The 19,267-nt window shown below is 41.1% G+C and overlaps 1 protein-coding gene across 3 annotated transcripts in view; it reads right to left on the bottom strand.

The window, feature by feature from the left end:
• The window catches only part of TUSC3 (tumor suppressor candidate 3), a 204,089-nt gene that overhangs the window by 48,158 nt on the left and 136,664 nt on the right, over nt 1–19,267 (bottom strand). For 2 of the 3 annotated variants that reach the window (XM_053257292.1, XM_053257293.1), the window contains one exon: nt 17,658–17,721. In XM_053257292.1, coding sequence (XP_053113267.1) covers nt 17,658–17,721 — 64 coding nt within the window. Of the gene's footprint in view, nt 1–17,556; nt 17,722–19,267 lie in introns of all 3 variants that reach the window. The other variant, XR_008308887.1, reaches the window with a different exon arrangement.

Genomic DNA, 19,267 nt, shown 5'->3' on the forward strand with positions numbered 1-19,267 from the left:
ATTTGAAGCCAGTACAACTTGGTATCCAGTAGGATTTCTAATTTAGAAACCACTGGTAGGTGCAGTGTCACTTCGGAAGAAATAAATGTGAGTAATAACTAAAAATTTCTAACCTTGTGTGTTAACATAATTTGTTGAAGGTACTTTTTTGTTAAAATGATACATGTGTTATTGTGTATTTAGCTCACTTCTCCTGATGAAGTCCTGCTCAAGCAGGAGGGAACAGGTAAAAATCACCTAGGATACCTGTTGGGTATTATTTGGACAAGGAGCAACAACCAGAAGGAGCAACATTTGTATAAGGAGCTACCACTAGAATAAGAACTTGCAAGAAAAAAGATCTGGAAGAATTTTGAATAACATTTGGAGCCACAACTTGAACAAGAACCAGTAAGAAAAAAAGATCTGGAAGGACTATATATCTACATGTATAAGGACTATGGGCATAATTGACCTTCAGCCATACTTTCTGGGGTCTAGAACACAGACAATTTCTTCAGTAATTGTGTGTTTCATTATATATGTTTAATTCATCCGTGTTTCATAAAGTTGTTTGTGTGAATAGACTCTTATACACAGTATATATACTACCCAGTATATGTTTTGTTCTCTGGTCTGTGTATCCTCTGTTCTTTCATCTTTTGTGAGATAAACAGATCATTTGCTTCATTAATACAAGAGCCACCTTCTGTTCATGATATAGGTAACATTTTGTCTAATATCTTTGTCTCATGATATAGTCAAGCTTTCTACATAATTCATGACTTAGGCAATGTGTTTTTCCAAATTCATAGAGTAGTTATGGTAAGGGTGTGAAATTGTTTGATTTTAAGAAAAAAGCAAAACAGTGCTCATTTTGGCTTCCTTAACACGGGGCTGGAAAATAGCCAATGCAATATTGATGTTTTAAAAGGAATTCAGTGGGGAGTCAGAAAATTACAGTTCCATTAATCTAATGTCTGTTCTAGGTAAATTGGTGAAAACATTATAACAGCTTCAATGATTAAACATGCAGAAGAAGCTTTGTTGAGGATGAATCAGCATGGGTTATGCAAAGGGAACTCCTGCCTCGCCAGCCTTCTGGGGTTTGAAAGTGTCAAGAAGCACAGAAACAAGCGCAATGAGGTAGACATTACACAGATTTCCAAAAAGCTCCTGAATAAACTTAGCAGTCATAGGATAAGAGTACAGTTCTTTGTGAGTCAGCAACTTGTTAAATAACAGGAAGGAGGTAATAGGAATAAAAGAACAGTTCTCAAATGAGGGAAGAACTTCACCATAGTGCATAATTAAACTATGGAATTTGCTATGACAAGATGTGGTGATAGCTACCAGCACTGCCAGCTTTAAAAAAGGATTATACAAATACATGGAGAGGTTATCGATGGCTATACACTCCCTCCAAGTTCAGAGGCAGTATGCCTTTCAATACCAGTTGCAGAAAGAACATGCCTTCATCTTATGAAGTCTGTGGGCTTGATTGTCTCCTGCTTGTGGGTTTCTCAAAAGCATCTGGTTGGTCTCTGTGGGGAACAGGATGCTAATAAAGTTTGCAAACAACACCAAACTGTTCAGGGTGGTAATTACCTGAAGAGTAGTTCTCTCCTAACTGGAAGAATAAGCAACAAATAACAAACAAGTTCCAGTATAAGTAAGTGTGAAACAATGTACACTGGGACAAATACTCCTAAATTCACATACACACTGACTGAGATTAATCAAGGAGGAAACTATGGAGTCACAGTAGATAGTTTAATTCAAATTTCAACTTGTGTGTGTAGTAATGGTGAAAAATCATTAGATAAACTAGCTGAACCCACACAGATTTGTTGCTCTCCTTGTCCCCCACCACAGCCCCTGCTTTATTGCTCAGTGTCAGCCACCCACTTTCAGCCGCACCCTCCCCACTGCTCACTCGCTCACCTGCCCCCTCCCTGCCACTCGCTCGCCCGCCCCCTCCCCACCCACCCCTCCTCACCAGCTTCCTCGCCCCCTCCCTGCTGCTTGCTCACTCACTGGCCTCTTACCCGCTCCTCTTCCCTATCTGCATATGGAATCCCCATTACCCAATCACCATAGTGCTTCTGCTCTGTTACCTCTGACTGGTAAAGCACTGCATGGGCAGGACTTGCCACATACAACCTTAGCATATTATATGTATATAGTTATAGATGATTGAAAATAAAAGGTCCAGCATCAAAACACCTTTGTACAAATTGATGGTGTAGCCGCAATTAGAATATGCTCCATTGAAGGAAGCTATTATTCTACCACTCCTAAAGAAGGATGTAAACAACTATAGGCATGTGGCCAATATTCTCTTCCTGGGCAAGGTGCTTGAGCGTGTAGTGGCTGACCAGCTCCAGACACTCTTGGAAGAAATGGACTATCTAGATCCATTTCAAATCAGTCTTCAGTGTTACTAGCAAAGCTTTTCTGTCGGCTCAGGGGAGCCCCCTCATTTGTTTTTGAGTCTCCAGGCTTGGAGATCTCATTCTGTATATGCTCAGGAGCCTCACAGAATCATGAGTGCTTATTTATTTATTTAAAATATTTCTATACCCCACAAAACATGCCTCTCTGGGCAGTTTATAGCACATGGGAACAGGTCATTTAGTGACAGCAGGCCAGTTGCCCCTAGATTTGGCTCTTAACAAGCAAATGGTAAAGGGGAGCAGATACACACCCTCCCTAATGCTGGGATATCCTAAGTAGACCCCAGAAGTTAACTAAAAGCACCTCTCTGTCAAGGCCACTCTGGCCTCCAAGTGAACTGTCTCCTCTCCTCTCCTTTTGCAAAAAGAATAGCAACCAGCTAATGTGCTTATGAGCGCAACAGGAAGAACACAGATGAGGCTTGTGAGGTAAATCTACAGGTTGCTTACCTGTAACTTTGGTTCTTCTAGTAGTCATCTTTGGTTCTTCTAGTAGTCATCTGTTTACACCAATGGGCTATGCGCCTGCGCAGAGACCTCGTTGGAACCTAACAAGCTCAATTCTCCTGATTTAGGTGGGAACCCCGCCCCCTAGCCACTATATGCGGCTGCACCATTCCACATCCCCTCAGTCACGGAGTCTGCCTTCAGTGGATCCAGTGGGGAGGATGGGAGGGCGTGTAAAAGGACAGATGACCACCAGAAGAACCAAAGTTACAGGTAAGCAACCTGTAGTTCTTCAACATGGTCTCTGTCTTTTACACCAATGGGCGCATAACAAGCGAGCACCCAAGGTGGAGGGAAAAATAGAACAGGAACATGGATGCACTCTGCAAGAATTATTTATTTATTTATTTATTTATTTGGTTTTTATACCGCCCTTCCGAAATGGCTCAGGGCGGTTTACAATTAAAAACAGAAATCATTAAAAACAATTAAAACAGAAATACAAATATGAACACCAGTTTAAAAACTTCTTTAAAAAACAATTAAACTATCAGAACAATTAAAACCCTGAAAACCAGGTTAACATTAAAACAATTAAAACTAATTAAAAACCCTGAAAGGCCAGGCCAAACAGATAGTTTTATTTATTTATTTATTTATTTCAAAGAAACAAAGAAATCAATTGAAAATAGACTGCAGGACAGTTCTGCCAAATTTAGCATCATTCTGTGCCCTGGCATCAATAGCATAATGAAGAATAAAGGAATGGGGCGAAGCCCAAGTAGCCACCTGACAAATAGTGTCTAACGGGACTGCACGATCAAAGGCCACAGAGGCCGCCATGGACCTAAGTGAGTGCGCCTTAATGGTCCCAAGCAATTGTTTATTTGCCAAGCTATAGCAAAGTTGAATAGCTGAAACAATCCACCTAGATAGGGACTGCGAAGAAACTTGAAAACCTTTGCAAGGTCCATCATACAGAACAAACATTCATTTCATTTATTTACGGTCAACGAACAAATAAACACTACAGCAAAAAACAATACAATAACCTAAGTAAAAATTAAAAACCAGTTTGCAGACACCTTATTTTACATGCCTCCGAACAAAAATAAGCAATCCTATGAGGTTCAGAACAAACAGAGAAGGAATTTTTCTCCACTGTGCAGAACCTTGAACATAGAAGGACAATGCCCTCCAAACATCCAAATGATGCAACCTGCGTTCTGCATCAGACAAAGGATTCTGAAAAAAACGCAGGCAAAGTAATTGGCTGGGAAAGGTGAACGATAGAAACAACTTTCAGAAGAAAGTGAACATCCAGTCAGAGCACGACTTTATCTTTATGAAATTGAAAGTATGGCAAATCAACCCTCAGAGCCCACAGTTCACTCGCCCTCTTTGCGGAGGTGATCACCACTAAGAAGGCAACCTTCTACGTTAGAAGGATCGAAGCCAAAGGCTCAAAGGGCAGGCATAACAAACCAGCCAGTAGCACAGACAAATCCCAAGCTGATGACAATACAGGGTCATCCGGAAAAACATGTGAAGGCGCTTTCAGAAAACTTTTCACCAGTGGGTCCTTGAACCAGGAAATCCCATTGGCGGGCGAATGTGCCACAATGGCCACCAAATGTACCCTGAGAGAGGAGAGTTTCAAACCAGACTCTTTCAAATTCAAAAGATAAGCAGAAACATTTTGAACAGACAGGTTAAGAACATCAAAACCATTTTGAGTAGCAAAAGTACGAAAACGAGTCCATTTATGTCCATACGACTTTCTCGTCAAAGGCTTCCGCGGCAAGCAAAATGTCTCTGAGCTTCAATGGGAAGACAGTAAGATCTTCCAGGCAGCTAGACATAGAGACCAGATTTCTGGTTGGAGCACCTGACCCCTCTCTTGCGATAGAAGGTAAGGTAGTGAGGGAAGGCGCAAAGACGTCATTGTCAAATGCATCAGAGTCGCAAACCAGGGCCTCCTGGTCCACCAAGGGGCTATCAGGATGGCCCTGGAGTGGTCTTCCCTCAACTTGCAAAGGACCCTCAGTATAAACGGGAACGGTGGAAAAAGGTAAAGGAAGGGGCCCTTCTAGGACAGGATGAATGCATCGCCCAGGGAGCAATTCCCTTTCCCTCCCCTCCCAGAGTGTCTGCCTGAACATTCAGGTCTCCCTGGATGCAGACTGCATGTGGCGTCACCGCGTATGCCACACACCACAGACACAGGTCAATTGAAAGGAACAGGAGGCTCCTCAAGGTCATGCCTCCCTGCCAATTTATGTAGGGTTTTGCCATCGTATTGTTGGTCTGAATCATCACCGAACAACCCGCAATTACGCGTAAGAACCCTTTGAGGGCGTAGAAGACAGCCAGCAGTTCCAAATAATTGATGTGTCGACCTATCTCTCTTGTAATGGCCGCTCAGGCAATAATCGTCCATATGAGCATCCCAACCTGGCTCCAACACATTCACTCCAATCATCCACTGTAGAGGGGGCACATGAAAGGGAGTGCCGAGGCCCAGATGATGGACCTCGACCAATGAAGCAGCAACCTCGCACACTATTTGAGAAGGCGTGTGCTCCAAATCAGTGGAATCCAAGAGGGGGGCTGAACGTGTCCAGGAACCACCTCTGAATGACACGCATTCGGAGAAGCGCATGTGGAAACACATATGTGGTCGCAGCCATATGGCATAACAGGCGCTGCACAAAGCGCATGGTCTGTGGCCCTCCAGCCATGAAAGCTGAAGCCAACCGTACAAGTGTCCATATAAGGGCCTCCGGGAGAAAAACTTTCTCCAAGTGGGTGTCGAAGATCAGTCCTATAAACAGTATCTTGTGGACTGGTTCCAACTGGGGCTCTCCAAAGTTGACCTGTAAGCCCAGGCCCTCCAAAGTGTCTATGAATGCACTGAGAGAGTCCAAAGCAGCCCGCTTTGAACTTGCTAGAATGAACCAATCGTCCAGTTATGGCAGTATTTGTTTCCCCTTTTCTTGCAGGAACACCACCACAGGGGCCACACACATTGTAAAGACTCCTGGGGCTGTTGTCAGGTGGGGGTAGGGCCTTGAACTGATAGGTGATTCCCCCTATCTTGAAACGCAGAAAATGGTGATCCTGTGGATGTATGGAGATATGATAAATACACACCTTTCAGGTCCAAGGAGACCATCCACATGTCCCGCTCCAACAGGGTCAAAATAGTCGGCACCGACAGCATTTGGAACCGCTTGTAAGCGAGGTGCCTGCTCAGGCCTCTGAGGTCCAATATAGGGTGTTGACTGCCATCGGTTTCGGGACGATGAAGTACTGGGAGTAGAACCTGGGACTTGTCACACTGGCAACCTTTTTGATCGTATCCTTCAAGAGGAGAGTGGAGACCTCCTGCTCTAACGCTGGAGTTGATGTAGTCATCACGACCCCAGACAATGGTGGTGTCTGGTGAAACTTGAGGGCATAACCTATGCGTATGACAGTGAGGACCCACTGATTCACAGTCACCTTGTCCCAATTCACAGTGGAGGGAGCAAGGTGGGTCTAAAAGGCCCAATAATCACTGCTTTTTTAAAAAAGTATTTGGCCGCTGCTTCTGAAAGGGAGGCTTACTGGCCTGGAAACCAGACTTGTATCGAGGCTGGGACTTGCTAACTCAAAAGGCTCCAACAAAGATTGTTGCTGCGGAGGAGCTTTAGCCTGCTGGTAAAGAGACCATCTGGACTGTCTCCGTGGTTTAGAGGCAGAAGAAGAGTAAGACATAGATATTGCCATACTCCTCAGCTTCTGCACTTTCTGCAAAGTCTCATTAGTCTGTTCCATGAAGAGGCTATAACCTTCAAAGGGAAGATCCTCAATTCTAGCTTGAGCTGCATAGGTCAACCCGGAGGAATGCAGCCAGGCATGCCTCCTAAGAGCTACAGATGTGGCCATCACCTTGGCTGTGCATTCCACAGAATGTCTCGCAGTGTTAAGTTCCTGTTTTGCCATCTGCACAGCTTTACGCAGGAAGGCCTTCACCGGATCCCACTTAGCCTGGGGCAGGAGGTCCAAAAAGGGGTCCACTTTTCCCACAGAAAATGGTTATACCTGGCATTATAGCCTGGTAGTTGGCAACCCGCAAATGTAGAGCTGACGCCAAATAGAGTCTCCTCCCAAAAGAGTACAACTTCCTTCCCTCTTTATCACCCGGCACAGAGTGACTAAGACCATTAGACTTATTCAGGGAGGTCTTCACCACAATGGAATTTGGCGTTGGATGATTCTTTAAAAAGGCTGTATTACCCTGCATCTGCACCTTCTAGAAATTCTCCAAGCATCTGTTGGGCTGGGAAAGGGTTGCTGGCTTCTTCCAGTGCCCACGCACAACTTCCAATAAAGCCGTATTAAGTGGCAGACACGCCGGTACTTTAGCCTCTGCATCAATGAGACTGAATAAAGGGTTCAGTTCCCCTTTTTTTGCACAACAAGGTTCACCTCTAAAGACGAGGCCATGCAGGTCACATATGCTGAGTATTGTTTCAGATCCTCCGATGGAGACACAAGTTTAAAGTCTGTCTCCAAGGGAGATGATCCCAAAGAAACCAGGTCGAAGGTCCAACCAGGAGCTGAAACCAGGTCCAACCAGGAGTTGCTACTGAAGGTATAGCAGGCCTAGGCAACTCGTCCGATGGTACAGAAGGCGGGTCCGAACAACAGGCGGGTCCGAAACAGGCACCGACGGTATCGGTACCGAAGCCAGGTGTTCTAGAACTGGAGGAGCAGAGTCTGAATGCTCTGACGGTATCGAAGAAGCCATTTTTAATGACTGCTTCAATGATAAGGCTTCTGACGAACGGAGGGCCAAGTCCCACAGGGCAGCGTGCGAGTGAGAAGCCCTATTCTTTCGAGCCTGCTTTATGAACCTTTGACAATGAATGCAGGTTTTGACTATGTGAGATTCCCCCAGGCAAAGCAAACACTTGGTATGGGTATTGGGGGAAGGGATCTTAGATCCACAACGAACACATTTTTAAAAGTTTTTTTGTGCTTGGCATAGAAATTTCCGGCCAGTTGACCACAAAGGAGCCAAACGAACAGGGAGAGAGCGGGGTGGTGGAAAAAAAATAAAAACACCAAGAAAGAAACGCTACTGTGCAAAGTAAAGAAAACAACAATAGGCATGAAAACAGAGGAAAACAGGAGAGAAAACAAGAGGATCTAAGAAAACCACAGTCCTACTTGTTGCAGAGCTGAAGATTCCACAGAGTCTACTGAAGTGCAGATGACGAAGACTGAGGGGATGTGGAGTGGTGCAGCCACATATAGTGGTTGGGGGTGGGGTTCCTGCCTAAATCAGGAGAACTGAGCTTGTTAGGTTCCGACAAGGTCTCTGCGCAGGCGCATATCTCATCGGTGTAAAAGACAGAGACCACGTTGAAGAACTCCCCTCTCATAAAAGAGGTAGAGTCAGCCTACGGACCTAAGAGACGAACCATTAAAAGTACTGATTGGATTACTGGACTTTTCCATCTATGCAGATTTCCCTTCTCAAGTATATGCACCCTGCTTTCATGACAAAAGTCGTGGTATACTTGGCAATTCCCACATTGTTACACTAGGAAGAAAGATCAGCAACAATGGGATCCTTGCCAGTCCCACCTAACACACTGTCCAACAAAAAAGGCAACTTGGAATATGCCCTGAGGATATGTTCTTGGGTATAAGAATCCCCAATTACATGATCCAGTGTGCTCCTTGTGATCTTCGTGCTCTCTACGCACCAGCTACCTTGGAGTTACCATTAGCTTTTGGGGCAATTTACTATCCACAGACCATCACACAAGGCTGTGTTCAGTGCCACTCTCCAGATCAGCTTTCTTGCCCAGCCTGATCTGCCCAGTCTTCCTCGCTAACATAGGAAGCTGGTTCCACAGAGGAAGCACCCTCCTGGATTCACCTCTACCAACTAACCTCTCCAACCTTTTTGCACCCACCTTTTCCAGACTATCGGACCTCTGATCTGGTTCGTGCACATCCCTATTGCCCACCTCAGAACTTACACAATTAGGACTCTAAGCTAAAACACCTCATTGCAGTTAAATGCATTTTTGATAGTAATGTTGCTTCAATGGCACATTTCTCTCCTTTGTACCCCTTCCTACAATAAATATCTTCTTTTATTTTTGAAACTTAAATCTTGTCTCAGTCCAGTCATTTCCTGAGTCCACAACTTCACACAAATTAAAATCTAACATGAAACTATTCCTTTCTGAGCTAATTTTCCCCATGCAAGCCCAAAGGTAACTAATTTCCCCCACACATCCCCATTTATGGAATAGCCTCCCCAGTGAAGTTCGCCTGGCTCCATCAATTTCTTCTTTTAAACATCAGTTAAAGACCTTTTTGTTCACCAAGGCCTTTTAAATGCTGATTTTCAGATTTGATTTGAAATTAATGTTTAAATGAGTTTTTAAACTGCTTTGTATTTTATTTTGTATTTTATTTTCTCAATTTTTGTCTTTTATGATTTAATGTGTTATGTGTTTTTATTGTATATTTTAATCCTGCGATGTGAGCTGCTCAGAGAACAATTTGTTGTGGGGATGAGAACAAATAAGTTATTTATTATTATTATTATTATTATTATTAGTAGTAGTAGTAGTAGTAGTATTTCTGATTATCGGTGTTCAAAAAGAATATTGTAGAGCTGGAAGATCAGAAAAAGGCAATCAAAATGATCAAGTGTTTTTGAAGCAGCTTTCCTAAGAAGAAAGCGTAAATGTTTTGCATGGTGGAAGAAGCAGGTAGAATTTTTCCCCTCCTTTTCTCATAACAACTTGGGGTCACCCAAAGAAAGGCCAGACAACAGACAGTATTTCTCCAAATATATGGAATTTGTTGCTACAAGATGCAGTGATGGCTAGGCTTAGATGGCTTTAAAAGGAGATTAGAAAAATCTATGGAAGGTAAACCTCTATTAGCCATGACAGCTAAATAGAATGTCCCCATTCAGAGCCATTATGTCTCTGTATAGGAGTTGCTGTTTGGGATAAATATCAAAAAAGAATAAGTCCTAGATTATCACCTCTGGCTTCAATTTTGAACGCTTACTTCAATGAAGAAGAATTTTCTCCTGCGTATAAAATTTGGAGAGACAATTTATATTATTTGCGAAGTCTGGCCCATTTAACTACTGATACATCAACCTCTGGATATTTAATTCAACAACCATCTTGGTTCCAACAAGCCCGGATTAGTTTGATAGTCAGGAAGGAGCTACAGTTACAAGGTGGGAAACTTAGAGATCTGACTAACTTTGAAGAATTAATCACCCGACATACTGATCATTTGTCAGGAAGAATTTACAAATTGTTGCTGAAGTATGAGACAGAGACTGAGCAGATTAAAGAATGCATGATTAAATGGATGCAGAACTTCAACAAATCGATCGATATTTCTGACTGGGAATACCAATGGGGAAAGAATATTAAATTTACTCTGTGCACCAATTTAAGAGAAAATTGGTACAAAATGTTTTTCAGGTGGTACATAACTACTTTGACTAGTAATAAAATAGATGGCTCCTTCTCTAAGAAATGTTGGAAATGTAATTCACACTTAGGCTCATTTTATCATATGTGGTGGACCTGTGATAAAGCTCAAATGTTTTGGAAACAAATTCATATAAAAACTGAACAAATTCTAGAGGTTAAGATTCCCTTGCTTCCAGAAATTTCCCTTTTAAGTATGACAAAATCTTACATCCCTGCAAAATTAAATGAGTTGTTTTTGAATATGATTACACCGGCCAGGATCATATATCCCCTGCTAACTGGGCAAAGAGGCAACTTTTACTGTGGTGATTCTCTTTATTTAGCAGGGGGAGAGTAACTGGCCCTATCCACCCCCAGCATAGTACTTGCAGTGACTGTTGCTGGTGTCTATCTTGTGTTTCTTTTTAGAATGTGAGCCCTTTGGGGAAAGGGAGCCATCTTATTTATTTATTATTTCTCTGTGTAAACCACCCTGAGCCATTTTTAGAAGGGCGGTATAGAAATTGAATTAATAACAACAACAACAATGACCGCGCCAGATGCTGGAGTCCCTGGATGTCTGGTAGCAAGTGGGCAACAGGACTCAGGATCTTCAGTTGAACAACCAGGGCTGGAGACTGCAAGGTTACTGGAAGAAACGTCGCTTAACCGGAAAAAAATACGAAAAACGCCAAAACGGAAATAATGATCTGCTAATACAAGTCTATCGCTATTACAAGTCTAGTCCAACTAGAAGAGGTTATTTAAAAAGAATGTACCAAATTTGGAAAGAGAAGCATCCAGATACAGAAATAACAGAACAAAGGCTAGCAGACCAGAGAAGATTCATAATCAGAAATAAAGTATTCACAGGAGTTGAGCTGGAAGAACTGCAAAGAGCAACACAGGCTCAAGATATGGAAGAAGAATTACCACCAACTGAAGAAGTTGCTCAGGTGCAGGTGGAGGAGGTGTTGGAAATAGAGGATGCCACTGTTGCTGAACTGTTTCAAAATCAAAACCAGGCAACCTCCCCTTTGCCTTCACCTCAAAAACCCAAATGCCATTTAACAGAAAAGCAACAAGAACTAAAGCAAAAAATAACTGAGCACATGAACCAAACAACCACCAGGGTTCGACTTTCAGCGCTAAAAACAGTTAACAAAAAACAGCTTGCTCAGGCATTAAAAGATGTCAATGCTGCACTTGCAGAAATAACAACCAATAATATGCAAGAAACAAACCAACTAATGTACAGTGCAGCAACAATAACAACACAAGAGCTCAGATATAAGATCAGTGGACCTGTCAAAAAAGAAAGCAGTACATCACCTAAATGGAAGATTAGATTAGAAAATAAAATCTCCAGGCTCAGATCAGATGCTAGTAAATTGAAAGATATGAAAGACAAGAAGCTGAAGAATGAAAACACCAAACAGTATCTGATCCAAAAATACCACCTAGATTCAAGGAAAATTAGAGAAGTCCTGGAAATAATAAAGCAGCAAACAACAGCAGTGTCAAAGAAGATTAGCAGATACGAAGCCAGAATTACACAATGCAGGCAAAATCTCCAATTCCAGTCGAATCAGAGACGTTTCTACCAAAGCATAGAAGGAGAAACTGCAAGAAACGTAGAAACACCAAATAAAGAAGAAACAGTGCAATTCTGGGGGAAATTATGGGACAATCCAATAGATTATAATAAAAAAGCAGGCTGGATGAAAGAGGTCAAAAAATGTAACCAACAAATGCAAGATCTAATAATAACACCAGAATTAATAAGCGAAAGAGCAAAGAAAATTAAAAATTGGACTGCTCCAGGCGACGATGAACTGCATGGCTTTTGGCTTAAACACCTAACAAGCCTTCATAAACAACTATCTAAACAGTTCAATCACATTTTGCAAGGAGGTGATATTGAACAATGGCTAACAACTGGGAAAACCCATCTCATCATGAAAGACCCAGCAAAAGGTGCAGTTCCAAGTAATTATAGACCGATAACCTGCCTGCCAACCATGTTCAAATTATTAACTGGAATAATAGCAGATGAAGTGATGCAACACTTATTAACTAACAAACAGCTTCCAGTTGAACAGAAAGGAGCGATATAGCAATGGAGTTTGGACTAGACAAGTGTGCTGCATTAATAATGAAAAGAGGAAAAATAACAAAAACAGAAGGAATAGAACTACCCAATGGAAGCAATATCAAGAACCTGGAAGAGAAAGAACATTACAAATACTTGGGCATTCTCCAGGCTGATAACATTGCACACACTGAAGTTAAAAGAAAAATTGGAAGTGAATACATCAGAAGAGTTAGAAAGATCCTCAAGTCCAAACTCAATGGCGGGAACACCATACAAGCCATAAACACCTGGGCTATACCTGTTATCAGATACACTGCAGGAATAATAGGCTGGACCCAGGCAGAGCTAGAGACGCTGGATCGTAAGACCAGGAAAATCATGACCGTCAATCATGCTCTGCACCCTCGCAGTGATGTAGATAGGCTATACCTCCCTCGCGGCTCAGGTGGAAAAGGAATGCTGCAAGTCCATCAAATAGTAGAGGAGGAGAAAAGAGGCCTTGAAGAATATATCAAGGACAGTGAAGAAGATGCACTTAAATTGTTCAATAACGAGAAACTATTCAACACCAATGAAACAAAGCAGGCCTACAAGAAAGAACAAGTCAAGAACCGAGCAGAAAAATGGAGAAATAAGCCCCTGCATGGTCAATATTTGCACAATATACGTAGAAAATCAGACATCACCAAGACCTGGCAGCGGCAATGGCTTAAGAATGGCAACTTGAAGAAAGAAACAGAGGGTTTAATACTGGCTGCACAAGAATAGGCACTAAGAACAAATGCAATAAGAGCAAAAGTAGAAAAATCCACAACAAACAGCAAGTGCCGGCTTTGTAAAGAAGCAGATGATACCGTGGACCACCTGATCAGCTGTTGTAAGAAGATCACACAGACTGACTACAAACAAAGGCATGACAAAGTAGCAGGGATGATACACTGGAACATCTGCAAAAAAATACAAGCTACCTGTAGCCAAAGATTGGTGGGACCATAAAATTGAAAAAGTTGAAGAAAATGAAGATGCAAAAATATTATGGGACTTCCGACTACAAACAGACAAACATCTGCCACACAATACACCAGATATAACTGTAGTCGAGAAGAAAGAAAAACAGGTCAAAATAATCGACATAGCAATACCAGGGGATAGCAGAATAGAAGAAAAAGAAATAGAAAAAATCACCAAATACAAAGATCTACAAATTGAAATTGAAAGGCTATGGCAGAAAAAGACCAAAATAATCCCAGTAGTAATTGGCGCCCTGGGTGCAGTTCCAAAAGACCTTGAAGAGCACCTCAACACCATAGGAGCCACAGAAATCACCATCAGCCAATTACAAAAAGCAGCTTTACTGGGAACAGCCTATATTATGTGACGATATCTATAACAACAGCAACAACATTGACAATAAAATCCAGCCATCCTAGGTCCTTGGGAAGGACTCGATGTCTGGATAAAACAAACCCTTCAATAACACCTGTCTGACTGTGTAAACAAGAAATAATATATGCTAACTGGTGTGTCTCAGAAATTCCCTCTTTAAATGAATGGCTCCTGAAAGTGTGGGATTATGCTTCAATTTTGAAAGTCTCAGTTTACGTGCATGGTATACTTTATTTATTATTATTATTATTATTATTATTATTACTACTACTACTACTACTACTACATTTATATCCCGCTCTTCATCCAAGGAGCCCAGAGTGGTGTACTACATACTTGAGTTTCTCCTCACAACAACCCTGTGAAGTAGGTTAGGCTGAGAGAGAAGTGACTGGCCCAGAGTCACCCAGCTAGTATCATGGCTGAATGGGGATTTGAACTCAGGTCTTCCCTGTCCTAGTCCAGCACTCTAACCACTACACCACGCTGGCTATACTTACTGAGTCATTCATGTCTGTTTGGGAACCTTTTATAAATTACAATATCTGTAAGGGTCAAACCTTGTTCCCATTTTCTGGATTTGCTTTATAGTGTTTTTGATAGGAGTTTGAAATTTATTTTTCCATTAATTTTGTTTTTGATGGCTTTTCTGATCTTTACTGATGTAATTAATTAGAAAGAAAATGTTTTCATTATGGGGATATTGCTTTATACTATTTATGTGGTGATTTGCTTTTATTTCTCGACTTTTTTCTCTTTGTTTACTTTTTAATTAAAAAAATTATTATTAAAAAAAATAAAGGAGTTGCTGGTGTACAAATTGTGGGCGAGCTTGTGGAATTCCCAGAATTTGGAACTAGACGCTGCACTAGCTAGATCCATGGTCTGATCTAATATGGCTCTTCTTCTGTTCATAAGTTTAGAAATAGACCATGTGCCTTTGTCTTTCAAGCAATAGTGGCATTTGGTGGTTGCTTTGGAGTGGGAGAGGAATTGATAGGTTTCGCTGGGCAACACATCCAAATGCAAATTGACTGAATGCCAAATCCTGAAGTAGATGAGGCTCTCTGGGAACAAGTCAAAAGAAAACAAACTTTGCTATCCAACGGCTGGAAATAAAAAAAACATGGGAATGATCTAATAAAACATAAGGATTCTAAGTCCCACTGATTTTAAATGGAAAGTTAAATATATGAATAAATTCATCCATTGTAATAAATGGGATTTAAATGTGTTCAAACTTTACAAAATCAATTGAGAAGTTAAATGGCATTGTTTAGGAAAATGATATTTTGTCAATTTTCTTTTTACTATAAACATTTTTTAGCAAAAAAAAAAAAAAAGAAGCAATGAAGCAGGTAATAATTATCGCTGGTATGAAGATGATAATGGAATACAAATTCTTCCATGCGTAACTGGTAACAGTCCACATGTAAGACTTCATACTGCTTGTGAAATCTCTTTGCATCCCAAATTTCAACTTGACAGTACTGAGCCGTGAAATAAAGCCTTAAAGGACTTCTTGCTTGAAGACAGATTAAGACTTCACATGAAGTTACTTGTCCTATCAACATAACGAGTAAACTGGCTAGTTTAAATACTGTATATGAATCAGACAATGAGGTGAACAATGACAAGTCCAGTAAAGGTAAGTATCTCAGCAACTTTGCTGCTTGGGTACACAATTTCTTGATAGTTACTTCGGTCCCACTGAAGTCAATAAGACTTGCCCACATGTAAATTTTGTTACAGAATCATGGGATAAGTCTCCACTGCTCCAAAGAGCATTTGGGTTAGAGAGACTGTGAAAAACTTTCTGTTAGCTCCAACCAGTGTTCCCTCTAACAGTGATTCCCAGATGTAGTTGACTACAACTCCCATAATCCCCAAGCAAAAGCCATTGTTGGCCATGGAGTTGTAGTCAACATCTGGAAATCCTTGTTAGAAGGAAAACTGGCTCCAACTATCTTGTGAGCCTGAAGCATTTACATTGCACATCACACAGAACCTCATGGCTTTCAATTTCTGGTTAAGGCCTATTCGTTTAACCTAATGTTTTATATAAGTATAAAACTGTAACTCCTAGCTGTGAAAGCATCACCACAACCTAAGCAATTTTCTCAGATCCATGAGCGAAAAATAAGGTCTGTGCACAGGAGTACTCCATCAACCAGCTGTGGCTATATCTGAGACAGGAAATACAATTCTGGCCTACACATGGGGTTTCAACACTATCAGATCTAGACTCACGCAGGGTCTGCCCAGCCTTTTTGGGAATTTAGGGAATGTTCAACACATGGTACAACACTGAACAGAATATGGCAGACTGTTCTTGGGGGAAAACTGAGAATCAGAAACCAGTGGTTGAACATATGGGTATACATTTAACATTTAATTTCACTTCAAATCTAACAATTTTATTGTGGCATAATAAGCTTTTGTACAATAGAGAATGCATACGCACATATTCTCTTTCTATAAGCACCTTCGTACTCATGGTGAAAATGGCTCATGATCTTTCAGCTACTGGCAAAATCATAATGGCATACTTACATAGGAACATAGGAAACTGCCATATACTGAGTCAGACTATTGGTCTATCTTGCTCAGTATTGTCTTCACAGACTGGCAGCGGCTTCTCCAAGGTTGCAGGCAGGAATCTCTCTCAGCCTCATCTTGGAGAAGCCAGGGAGGGAACTGGAAACCTTCTGCTCTTCCCAGAGCAGCTTCATCCCCTGAGGGGAATATCTTGCAGTGCTCACACATCAAGTCTCCCATTCATAGGCAACCAGGGCAGACCCTGCTTAGCTATGGGGACAAGTCATGCTTGCTACCACAAGACCAGCTCTCCTCTCCTTGAAAATGACAAAGGTACTTGAAAATGACAAAATATAGGCTAACATTATGTGGGTATGTAATCAGCTTTCAATGCTGTATAATACTTAGAGCAGAATTCTCCTTTTAAGTTTCCTTTAAACATAGGATTGTAGCAGATTCTCTGCATTTAAAGTCACATGCCCCGTTTTCATGCAAGCTGGGAGCCTAGCTCCATAACCATTTTTACTGCTTGATTGCTGACTCTATTAGATGAGAATAAGATTAATTCACACAAGCTCACACATGTAGAGTCTTGAGCAAGTCTTTTGGCTCTTTCACATCTTTTGCACTGTGTATAAAATATATCAAACATTTTCTGTGTAGAATGCAGGATACATACCTCTCCCATGTGATCCACCCATGTTGAGCAGCAAATTGATTACATGGGCAAAGTATGTGTTCATATGGATGTATGAAGGTAGGTACTTTACACAACATGCTTTAAACAACAGTGGGAGCACATGCATGAGCCCAAGACTTTTCTCCATATAGAACTGTGTGTACTGAGCATGTATATTCACACATTCAGCCCTTTAGTTGTGGCAAGTTCAAGAGATAACATTAGCAGCTTATCTTGATTACCACCACCTTTGACGTCACCATGAACTGATCCTTAGTATATTCTAAACATTTCTGATTCCTGATATGAGTATTAAATGGTAGTATTGCATTTAGAAACCAGTTTGAAAGAGCTATTCAGTAATTAAAACAAAACACTAAGCTACTTCCGATTTGCCCAAAAATAAATATCAACAATATTGTGCATCATCTTAACTGCAATTTAAACAGGCAGGAAATGTAATACCTGTTCAAAATCTCACTGATATTCACTGCCAGTACAACTTCATTTAATAGAGGAATCTGTTTTAGCTTGCTTTGTTCCATCCATCAACATTTAAAGGATACTCAGGAGCAATATAATATGAGACTCTGCAACAAATTGTGCCTGGCTGCTTCCATGTATGTAACTCTGAAAAACAGAGAAAAAGATAAAATAAATAATAGATTGTTATACAAAAGGTTTTTAATACAGTTAGTAACAATAGATGGGAACTGAACCAAAACCCCCACAAAAAGCAGCCTGGCAAAACCAGGTAAGAAGAACAAGGTCCTTTATACAAAAGACACAAAAATACATAAATATGCATAAACATAACTGCAGAGTTGCACCTTAATAAAGTCTCACTTAAAGCAAAACATCCTGAAATGCTGGGGGAAACCAAGAGGGGAGGGCTGCTCTCTGGTACCCTGTTTGCGAGTTTCCCAGAGGCATCCAACTAATTGCAGTTGAAACTATATGAACCTTTGGTCTGATACAGTAAGGTTCATCATTAAAGCAAGGTTAGTATGCAATTCTTCCTGCCCTTTTTTAACAACAATACCTTTACAATAGAACGAAAAACCATATATTAAATATTAAACCATTTAAAAATAATTATTATTATCCAGCATGACAATCTTTTAGGCTCCATTGTTGTCATTATGTGAGCTGGTCTCAGTGAGCTTCTATCCAGAGAGCCTCCTTACTGGGTGGCTGGATGTTACCAATTGCAATTGTATGTTTGACTGTTCCCCTCCCTATAGGCATGTATCCCTGTTTTCCTCAGTTTCTGAGTAGGGATGGGCACGAAACGGATTTTGCATTTTGTTTTGAGCTTGGAACAAAGCACAGTTGGCTGAAAGCTTTTGCTGAAACAGTGGTCGAACCGGCTGTTTTGACAAGACAAAACTCAACAAGCTTTGAGTGTTTTTGCCATAGGGAACAATAGAGAGACTTGAAACACCCCTTTTGGGCTCCCCCCCAGCCAAAGGGGGCACAGTTGCCCATGACAACCATAACTTAATTTGTATGATAAAAAGCCAACTGAGATCTCAAGCCAATTGGAAGCCAGTGCCAGAAAACCATTCTGCAAAAGGAAAACAGGCCTCCAAATTGGCATTCAAAATGTCAAAACGTTTCGATCAAAATGGGGTTGTTTTGTTCCATGCTTGAAACAGACCCTTTATTTAAAAGGTGTTTTGTTTCAAGCTCGAAACACTCAAAACAGCCCATTTCTAGTCAAAATGTTTCAACATCAAAATGTTTTGCACATCCCTATTTCTGAGTGTACAACAGGGGGAGATTAGATCAGTCCCTTGTTGTTTTGCAACTTATGATTAACTGTATAATTTACAATATAAGCCTATTAACCCCTCCCACACCATTACAGAATTCAGGCAGTTCAAGGTAATCTACATCCCTGAACCATGTATATCTTCACACTTGCTCATTCTCATTCTCTCCCTCCCCACCTCCACTCCAGAAAAGATCAGGAGAGGGGTTATGATCTTCCTTGTACGTAACGTGCCTCCACCTGTGATTGGAAGGCCTTATTCAAGATAAACAATGTCTTAGATGGAGCTCTGATATTAATGAGAAAATTACAGTTTTGTTAAATACCCCATCAAATGCTGAATCAAAATAAAGCCTAACTTGGAAATTTATGACATTTTTTCTAAAATTATTTTTGTACTAA

Source organism: Hemicordylus capensis, chromosome 5 (genome assembly GCF_027244095.1).
Source record: "Hemicordylus capensis ecotype Gifberg chromosome 5, rHemCap1.1.pri, whole genome shotgun sequence".
Classification (NCBI taxonomy): Eukaryota; Metazoa; Chordata; class Lepidosauria; order Squamata; family Cordylidae; genus Hemicordylus; species Hemicordylus capensis.